Genomic DNA, 10384 nt, shown 5'->3' with positions numbered 1-10384 from the left:
GGAGGCCAGAAGGAGGTTAAGACAACCCTCCAGGAGTGATGATTCTGAGGGTTGGACTTTCATTTCAGCTCAGTGTTGCGGAGTGGGTGGGGGAGGGTGGAGAAAGAGGGCGAAACCGGTTAATGTTGGAGTTAGGTGATGGATACATGGAGTCCATTAGTCTCTTTCCTTCAGTGTATGTTTGAAAGTTTCCACTATATAAGTTTAAAATATAAAACATAAAATGCTGAAGAATTTTAATATTATGATTATCAATCTCGATTGCTGAGACAGGACTATGCCTGTCAGCAGCAGGGAGTCCCAGCAGCGGCGGCGGAAGGCACAGTAATGCCACCGCCTCCCTCCCCAACCCCTTCCCTGGCCCGAAGGCCCCAGTTGGGTGAGTTCGAAGTCTCTCGCGGGGCCGGCGTGCGGAGCGCGGTGGAGGAAAGGGAGACTGGAGGGCTTCAGTCTGGGTTGCCAGTCCCGGGAGACAGCGACAAGGAAGCCCCACGCCCGTACCGCCTGCAGCGCCAACACACCCAAACGCACTCCGCTCGGCACTCTGGAACTCTGGAACTCTTGACTCCGAGAGTGGGCGTCCAGGCTCCGCCCCCGCCTCGCACCCAGGCTCCGATAGGCGGAGCAGCGGTAGGGGGGCGTGTCGAGGAGAGTTGGAACGCGGCCGCTTGGGCGGCGGGGGTTGGCCCCCTCCGGCAAGCGGAACGCGGCGGCCGAGTGCGGTCTGTCTGGCCGGCTGCCTGGTGGGACGCGAGACGCGAGGGGCCCCGGCTGAGGAGGTAAGGGTCACCAGCCAGGCCGGGGCGCCCGGAGCAGGCGGGCTCCCGGCCGACTGCCTCCCAGCTCCCCCGGGCTCCTCGTCTAGGTGGCCCCTGGACTCGGGCGGGGCGGTCGTGCGGCCGGTGCCATCTCGGACTCTGGCCCCGAGCAAAGGCTCGGACCAAGGCGCTTATTGCTGGCTGGTGGGGCTGGAGGCGGGGTCGGGGATGCTAGGAGCTCCAAGGACAGCGGAGTGAAAACAGGTAAGGGAGTCTCCGATGTCGAGGCAGGGTGCCCGGGGGCATGCACAAAGTGAGAGCAGAAACGGTCTGGAGACGCCTGTGGACGTTGGAACCCGGGGCAGCAAGGATCTCAGCGCTCCTGCTGTCTGGGGAGGGTTCGGGGATTCCTGACTCACGCCATCTTGGGGGCCGCCACTCTTGGTCCCAGTCTGCAGGTGTGGAGCAGTGGGCAGGGGTAGTTTGGCCCAGGGAAGCCGGGAGGGGAGGCAGGGTGGTAGCGCTTTCCGGGTGGCCTGGGTGCTCGCTGGCCCTTGAAGCCTCTGAGTTTGTGACTTTTGGTGGGAGTTGTCAAAGGAAACAAGGCCAGGCTTAATCTCCAATTTCACAGAGGAAGTACTGAGGCTGACCCAGAAAGAGGTGGCCGTTCCCAGCCTGGAATCACCCGGAATCTCCTTCCCTTTCTCTCCCTGAACACCTGAAGAGCTGTGCAGGGGAGAGTTGTCATCCAGCCACTTTTTCAGATAGGAAAGTGGATTCCCTGAGTCACTTTGTAACTTGATCAGGGATATATTCGTTTGGAATTTGAACAGCATTGTTAACTCACCACCAGGGAGGTCAGAAGCCAGGGAAGAGGGGAGGATGATTGCTGGCGAATTTCCACTTGATGCTGGCATGTTCCTAGGCCTGCAATTTCCACTGGGGTTGTCTCTGACTTCAGTCTGTGTCCCTGCACACATCAGCCCCCAGGGCTGCCAGGATGAGCAATTGAGGCAGCCCAGCTGAGCTAAGGGACTTGTGCAACCCAGCCCACTACAAGAAAGGAAGGGGCTGGGCAGCTCAACCAAGCTAATGGATGTGCCCAGGCCACCCCTTGACCTGGGTGGAGAGGGTTGGGGGTTGGAGATCAGGCATTTGGAGAGGGGCCCTGCCCTCTGAATCTGAGGATTTCGGATTCTGTCTTCAGCAGCTCATGGTTGTCTTGGAGCTGGGACTTTGGGCAGTGACTTTGGATGATGGAGGTGGCACCTTCCCCATTGGGGCTTTTGTGAAGAATCGGCATAATAATACTTGCGATGTGCTTACCGTTGTGCCTGGTGAGCTGTAAGCTCTCAGTTAATGGCACCCCTGGTTGATTTTCCTTATTACTATTCTTTTCATGGAGGAGGGCTTTCCAGGAAGCATAGAACTGGACAAGCCTGAGGGGTGGCCCCTCTGGAAGGAAAGGACACTTGGTTGTACTTGGAGAGAAACTCAGATCCTCATCTTGGCCTGTGGACCTGCAAGACTGGCTCCTACAGCACCTTTAACCTTACCTGTTACTCCTCCTGTTTCCATAGTCAGGTTTTTGAGCTGTTCCCTCAGCTCAGAACTTTTTCCCCTCAGGCCTTTGCATGGCTAAAATCCTTCACATTCAGGCTGGTGCAGGGTCACTTCCTCACCAGGCCTTTCCTGACCCCCACCCTCACCCTAGCCTTGCTCAGCACATAAGCCCTTTTCTTTGTGGCATTCACAATCAGAAATCACTTTGTTGATTTATTGATACTTTCTAGTCTGGCTGTCGCACCAGGCTGTCTGATACTGAAAGGTCTGGTCCCTAGCTCCCAGCTATAACCTGGTACCTAGTCCTGCCTAGTAGAACTGCGCCAGGCACATAATAGGACTTTAGTAAATATTTGGAAGGTAAAGTCAGGTAGGCATGAAGACAATGTGGGCCGAATTGGGACTGGAGGGAATGAGGGTCAGGTGATAAATCAGCCCTGCCCTAATCTGGAGAAGCCAAGGGATAGTCCAAAGGGCCAACACCTTGACTCTCTCTGTGACCTTGGCCAATTAACTCCCTCTCTAATAAGCAATGTCCCCAACTGTAACTCTTAATGGAAGGTGGACCTGAGTGCCCCTCCCAGGTCCTACTATGTAGGGTTCCCAGGTTGGGGCCCCAGACAGCTCTTCGAATCTCAAAGGCTGTGTCCAAGTGGAGGAGACTAGCTCCATCAGGGCGTGGCCCCACGTCAGGTGCGTCCCTGGAGCACGCACATTATGCATTTGACAGTGTGTGGGGGTATAGATCAGGGATCTGTAAACTTTTTCTGTGAAGGGCCAAATGGTAAATATTCTAGGCTTTGCAGACCAATCACTGTTGCATATGGCTATGTTCCAATAAATTGTTTTTAGAAAAGCTGGCTGTGGTTCGGACCTGGTGTAGATTTGCTACCTCTGGTGTAGATCACGTGTGACACCTCAACTGTCAGGCATAGAACCCTGGCCACCCAGTGACACTGGGATGGCTTACTCACTGAGAGCGCTGTTGGCCTAATTCAGATGGTGGGATCACTGGTGTTCAGGAAGGCCAGCCCTGGAGCCTGCCCCACTTCAAAAACGTGCAAGAAAGAGCTGGCCTGTTTACTTCTTTGCTCCCAGACACTGGCCCTTCATGAGTGTCCACCTTCTGTCAACACTTGGGGTACCACACGGGTCAGCACAGGCTGTTCTGGTGCAGGCAGCCACAAAAGGAACGGGCACAGGCTCAGCTCTCCCTCCACCCTGTCCTAAGGGAGGGTAGTTCACTTCTTCGGTGAGAAAAATAAAAGGATTTCTCATCTGCTGGGAGGGGTGGGGGATGGGGAGGTGGGGTTGCTGCCACATTTACCAAGAAAATCTGGGGCTTTCCCTGGGGGTCCGGTGGCTAAGACTCCACATTTCCACTGCAGAGGGGTGCAGGTTGGACCCCTGATCAGGGAAATAAGCTGTTGACATGGCCAAGAAAACAAATCTCCAGGCCATGTTAAACCAGGTGTGAAGTGGAGTTCTGATTGTGGTGGCAGCTGTGGTGGGCGGATGTTGGGGAGCTCCCTAGGAGGATGCCATCTGCTCGCCCCTCACCCCAGCTGCTGCTTGCTGGAGGCCCATGGAGGAGGAGGCACGAAAGCCTTCCCTCTACCCCGTCTGTGTGTGGGCTCAGCTCAGAGACCAGACCCCTTTCATGGTCACCAGGTACTCCCCATCCTTCCTGGGCCGTGTTTTGTTGCCAACAGCTGAACGGGGCCTACCAGGGCCTGGAGGGGGTCTGTAAACCACTGACGAGGGACCCAGCAGCATGGGGCCTCCTGGGGCCTCCTACAAGGGACAGAGAGACACCATTACAGCCCTTCCCCTGCCCAAAACTCTCCCCTTCATGGGCACTGCCCCTCGCTTCCTCCATGCCGCCCACCAGGATAGCATCTAGTCAGAGGTGGATTCTGGGCAAGTGTGCCTCCAGAGTTCACCCAACCCCACCAGGCCAGGGTTGCGGGGGGGAGGGTGGGGGGACACCTCTTCTCGCCACATAAAGTCCATCTGCCTTGGCGCTGTGTGTTAGGCCTCGGTGTGAGGCCGCAAGATTGGGGTTCCACCCACTTCTGCCAGGTGGCGGCGCCCAGGAGTTTTGGAGGGAACAGGTGGTGTTCCGTCCTGAGATGTTCACCCTAGCATGGTGAACATGCTGCTGTGTGCTCAGGGGAGGCCCAGCCAGGTCACCCACTGCCAGACCAGTAGAGCCTACAGCGGTGACCCAGACATTACACTAAATTCTTTTCTCTTTGAGGCCCTTATATTTAGAGCGAGAGAAAGAAAAAGCTCATGTTCCCACTTCCCAGAATTGATTGGTACTGGGACTTTATCACATATGCTGCTGCCTTTTTTTTTTTAATGAAAGAAATAAAATATTGTAGATAAAGCTGAAATCTTTGATCCAACATGCCTAATGATATTCAGGTGTCCTCCCCTAGCCCATTTTTCTCCTGATCTTGCTTTGTGTCCATCTCTTTTTGTAAACCATCTTGACCATTTTTAAGCTTACAGTTCAGTAGTATTAAGTATACTCCTGTTGGTGTGAAATATCTCCAGAATTCTTTCCATCTTGCAAAACCGAAACGCTAAACCCATTAAATAACAACTCTCCTCTCCCTCTCACCCCTCCTCCCCTGCTCTTCCTCCTTCTCCACCCCTAGCCCTGGTAACCACCTTGCTACTTTCTGTTTCTATGAGTTTGACTACTATAGATATATCATATTAGTGGAATCGTGGTATTTGTCTTTTTCTGACTAGCTTATTTTAGTTAGCATAATATCTTCAAAATCCATCCATATTGTAGCAAGTGACAGGATTTCTTTTTAAGGCCGAATAATATTCCATTGTGTCCATACCACATTCTGTTTATCCATTCATCCATCAGTGGACACTTGGGTTGCTTCCACTGCTTGACTGTTGTGAATAATGCTGCTATGATCATGAGTGTGCAAATACCATTTGTAGATCCTGCTTTCAATTCTCTGGGTAAACAATCAGAAGTAGATTGCTGAATCATATGGTAGTTCTATTTTTAATTTTTAGAGGGACCTCCATACTTTTTTCCCCAGTGACTACACCAGTTTACATTCCCACCCACAGTGCATGAATGGTTCTAACTTTTCCACATCCCCCTGCCAACACTTATTTCCTGTTTTTGTTTTTTTATATAGCAGCCATCCTCACGGGTGCAAGGCTCCATCCTGGCCACTTTTATTTACAGATGTAGTTTGTGAACACTTCTTAAATGCAGAATTTCTGCAAACACAGGGTCAGATCGTCCTGCAGGGCGCTTTTTCCACTCAGCATTCGGTGTCTATTGTCGCTCCATGTTGGCCCACGTGGATTGGGTGCTGACAGTAGCCCATTGTGTGAATGCACCCAGCTCACCCTTTGTTCTGCCCTTTCCCTCTGCCAAGAATCTCTGTTGTCGCTGCCACGGGTCCCAAAGTCACTGCTGTTGGTGCCTCTCCCTTTGCTCTGCTCTGAGCTTCTCCAGCGGAACCCTCATCTAGCCCGTCCCAGGGATCCTGGGGGTGGCCTCTGGAATGTTGCCAGACTGTCCACAACAGGGACGTGGTGACTGGTCCTAACAGGATGGCCCAGGGCTGTCACTGATAATCAGCTGGGTTTGCAACATGCAGCCCCAGTTCAGCAGCCTAAAAATAGTGGTTCTTACACAAGGTGGTGTGGACAGCTCTTCTCGGGACAGCTTGTGGTCTGAGAGGGGCAAGCGCTACACGCCTCAGGGCTGAGCACCCCTGTTGTGTAACGCATCCAGCCCCTGAATTGGCCCCACTCCAGCCTCCCACAGGTGGCCAGACTTACGGAACTGCAGTGTGGTGACCTAGAAACTCTGTGAGTGTGATCGGTTTGGTCAAGGGTGTGCTCTCTGCTTGTATGCACGTGGTGGTGGTGGCGGCGGCTGTGGGGTCCGCTCTCTTCTGCTTCCTCTTCAGAGACAGGAGGCGGAGGCTCATTCCTCCCACAGTGGGCCTGAGGGAGCTTTGGTTCAGTCATTCACTAACCACTCAGGAAGCACCTACTGTGTGCTTAGCACTGTTCCAGGTATTGGGGATACAGTGAATAAGAAAAGAATCCTGTTCTGATGGAATTTAGAAGTGGGTGATGGAAATAGAAAACATGGAAGCAAATGATGGATAGACAAGAAAATATCAGCTCCTGATAAATCCTGTGAAGAAAAAGCAAAATAGGGTAACATCCTACAGGAGTTGGCAAACGCTCTCTGTAAAGGCAGTAAACATGGTCTCTATCACAGCTCTCAGCTCTGTTATTGCAGCAGGAAGGCAGCAGAGACCACTGTAAATGAATGACATGGCTCTGTTCCAATAAAGCTTTATTCACAAAACCAGGGTGTGTCCCAGATTTGACCTTCAGGCCATGATTTGCCAACCCTTTCCTGGGTTGGGGGAGAAGCTGCCTGAGCTGGAGTCAGAGAGACTCTTTTGGAAAGGGAGATAGCCTTGCTGGAGTTGTGTGGTGAGAAGTGGGCAAACTAGGGCCAAGTGTGAGAGAGAAAAATGATGGAGCTTGCTCATTGGTTGAATGTTGGGAGTACCGGAAAGAGGAGATTCAAGGATGAGTCCTAGATTTCAGGCTTCCACAACTAGGTGAATGGTGGTTTGTTTCTGAAAAGAAGAGGAGCTGGTGGGAGGTCACAGGGGCAGCTCAGGGGAGAGCTGGGACTGCAGGCTTGACCTGGGTCAGCAGTGTTTGGGTGTCTTCAATGCTATGAGTCTGGTGAGTCAAGGGGAGTGGGTGTGGACAGAGCAGAGGAGGCCCAGGTGAGAGCTGGGGCTACCATGCGGAGTGCTTGGCAGAAGAGGATAGAGGCCTCTCTCTTCTTGGAGGAGGGCTCTGGGCAGTGTGGTCTCCAGCGGTGCAGGCTCTGGGCTGCCTGATTCCTAACAGAGCCTCAGTTTCCTTCTGTTAATGGTAATTCTACGAGCTAGGGTTGGTGTGAGGACAAGTTGAGACAAGTTGAGACAGTCCTGATTGACATGGAAGCACTCTGCAGTGGTGCCTGTGATGCTGGTGTTGGTGGTGTTCCATCAGAACAGGAGCCTTTTCTTATTCACTGTATCCCCAGTGCATGGAACGGTGCTAGGCACACAGTAGTTGCTTCCTGAGTGGCTCGTGAATGGGTCCACGGGCTGAGTGAGTGGGTTGCAGGGTCTGTGATGCTTTGGCTTGGTAGATAGGAGAGTCAGTGACCTTTGGGTTTGCAGCACTCCATTGTCTGGCATTCCCCAGAAGGCTCCTGCACCCTTCTGCCTGAGACAGGCCCAAAGCACTGGGTAGTTAGTGCTCCCGGAAGCCCCTGATGGGAGTTGGGGCTCAGTGTCCTTGTCCCTTGGGCGGTGGATGGTGTTGAGGCTTGTTCTGCCCTGTCTTCCAAGGCTCCCCGAGGATTGAGCCCCCACCACCCTGCCCCCACTCAGTCACACATCTTTAGTACTGCTTTCCCATCCTGGACTGGCTTCCACACACCCCTCACCTCCCAGTAACTCCACGTCTAAGGGGTGACTTTTGGAGCAGCCAGTTGCCTTGGCTGAGTGGCACATCTGGGCCTCCTGGGTTGCAGAGGGGGTAATTAGTGGGTTGTCTGACCTATGGGTTGGGGAACTGGGGGTTGGGGTTGGTCTTGACCCCAAGCTATGTCAGAGCAAGCTGACACCTCCTCTGCCGCTCCTCCCACAGCCGAGTGGCCGAAGATGGTGGACTACCTGGCAAACACGGAGATCAACAGCCAGCGCATCGCGGCTGTCGAGAGCTGCTTTGGGGCATCGGGGCAGCCACTGGCCCTGCCGGGCCGAGTGCTGCTGGGTGAGGGCGTGTTGACCAAGGAGTGCCGCAAGAAGGCCAAACCGCGCATCTTCTTCCTCTTCAACGACATCCTGGTGTACGGCAGCATCGTGCTGAACAAGCGCAAGTACCGCAGCCAGCACATCATTCCGCTGGAGGAGGTGACATTGGAGACGCTGCCGGAGACTCTGCAGGCCAAGAACCGCTGGATGATCAAGACGGCCAAGAAGTCCTTCGTGGTGTCAGCTGCCTCCGCCACGGAACGCCAGGAGTGGATCAGCCACATTGAGGAGTGCGTGCGGCGGCAGCTGCTGGCCACGGGCCTGCAGCCCAGCACGGAGCACGCGGCGCCCTGGATCCCCGACAAGGCCACGGATATCTGCATGCGCTGCACGCAGACGCGCTTCTCGGCGCTCACGCGGCGGCACCACTGCCGCAAATGCGGCTTCGTGGTCTGCGCCGAGTGCTCCCGCGAGCGCTTCCTCCTGCCGCGCCTCTCGCCCAAGCCCCTGCGCGTCTGCAGCCTCTGCTTCCGCGAGCTGGCCGCCCAGAAGCGGAAGGAGGACGTGGAGGAGCAGGGCCTCGGGTCCCCCGGGCCGTCGGCCTACCTGGCGGGGGCCGTCTGCGGGGCGTCCAGTGGAGACGACGATGACTCAGACGAGGACAGGGAGGGCAGTGGAGATGGGGACTGGCCCAGCCACGTGGAGTTCTACGCCTCGGGCGTGTCCTGGTCAGCCTTCCACAGCTGACCCCAGGTCTGCAGCCATGAGGGAGGGCTTTCCTTGTCACTTCGGTCCAAGCAGATGCCTCTGCCCGAACCCCTGAGAGGGCAGAGTTCCCCAAGCTGCCGAGCCTTCCGAAGGGCCCTCCCTACCCCAGGGGACCCTACCCCATGGGTAGAGGGCACAGGGGAAGTGGCTTCTTTACTCCAAACCCCCAGTGCCTCTTTTTGGATATTGGCATCCTTCCAGTTCCACTTAAGGTAATTACCTTTTCATTTAGCAAGCCCCAAATACCTAGGCCTCTTGGGAACAAATGTCCTTTCTCAGCCCTTTGAGCTGTAGCTCTAGAATTAGATGATCCCAGGCACCTTTAGGGACAAGAGAGAAGGTAGGACTGGAGTGAGGTCTCTGTTCTGAGGCCTTCAACCAGCACACCCGGCCCTGCCCCCTTGCAGAGAAGACTGTGGGTCCAGAGAGGCTTCCAGGAAACCAGCATCTACCCACCCACCTTGCTGATGCCCACCTGTCTGGCTGGCTGGGCCTTGTCAGGCCAGGCAGGTGAGCTCACTCAGAGCAAGGCAGGAGACTGCCATCCTGTAAGTGCCCGCCAGCCCCAGGGACTGCAGTCTGAGCTCTCCATGGTCCAGGGCGGCCTGCCCAGGCCTCTGGTCCACTCTGAGCTCCCTCTAGGTATCTGATGCCTCTCAGTCCTGTTTTCCTCCCTCCCTCTGCTGGGGAAAGCAGTGTTGTCTTTTAGGACTCTTATTGCAAGTGACAGAAACCCTATCCAGACTGACTTAATAATAAAAAGAAGGTTTATTCACTCATGTGGTTGAAAAGTCCAGGAGTATTCTTACTTCAGTCGCAAGCTGGCAGCCCAGAAGCGGAAGGAGGACGTGGAGGAGCAGGGCCTCGGGTCCCCTGGGCCGTCGGCCTACCTGGCAGGGGCCGTCTGCGGGGCGTCCAGTGGAGACGACAATGACTCAGATGAGGACAGGGAGGGCAGTGGAGATGGGGACTGGCCCAGCCACGTGGAGTTCTACGCCTCTGGCGTGTCCTTGGGGAATGGCAGCTTGGGGAACTCTGCCCTCTCAGGGGTTCGGGCAGAGGCATCTGCTTGGACCGAAGTGACAAGGAAAGCCCTCCCTCCCTGTGATCAAGGACTGAAACCATGCTAGGTGGCCAGTGTCAACAACTGTCCACCACACTGGGCATTCCTGAGAACGCTGGCAGTTCCAGTGGGCTCAGATGTTAGCACCTCACCATGGCTGGTTCCCAGGAATGGAACCCCGGCCATCCAGGCACTGTGACTGTGGCCTAGCACCTGCAGCCCTGTTCACCTGGTATGAGTTATCTAAACAGACAGGCAGCAAGTAAGGAAAAGGAGCCAGCTCTGTGTGAGCCTTCCAGGTTAAAACTCTCCCATGTGGTCTCCTGCCCCGGCCCGCCCCTGGGTATGGTGCTATCGAGTGGGGAAATCCCAAGTGCAGCAAGCTGCCTTGTTCAGCAAAT

At 55.0% G+C, this 10384-nt stretch overlaps 1 protein-coding gene across 1 annotated transcript; it reads left to right on the top strand.

Annotated features, from left to right (window-relative positions):
• The first annotated feature begins 649 nt into the window (after positions 1–649).
• On the top strand, positions 650–9245 carry PLEKHF1 (pleckstrin homology and FYVE domain containing 1). The gene is made up of 2 exons (XM_040253751.1): positions 650–779; positions 8046–9245. The coding sequence occupies exon 2, from the start codon at positions 8060–8062 to the stop codon at positions 8897–8899; it is 840 nt and encodes a 279-aa protein (XP_040109685.1). The 5' UTR covers positions 650–779; positions 8046–8059; the 3' UTR covers positions 8900–9245.
• The last annotated feature ends 1139 nt before the right edge of the window (positions 9246–10384 follow it).

The sequence above is a fragment of the Oryx dammah genome, unplaced genomic scaffold (genome assembly GCF_014754425.2).
Source record: "Oryx dammah isolate SB20612 unplaced genomic scaffold, SCBI_Odam_1.1 HiC_scaffold_13, whole genome shotgun sequence".
In the NCBI taxonomy this organism is placed as follows: domain Eukaryota; kingdom Metazoa; phylum Chordata; class Mammalia; order Artiodactyla; family Bovidae; genus Oryx; species Oryx dammah.
The sequence above is the reverse complement of the archived record's forward strand: the minus strand, read 5'-3'. Positions and strand labels throughout refer to the sequence as shown.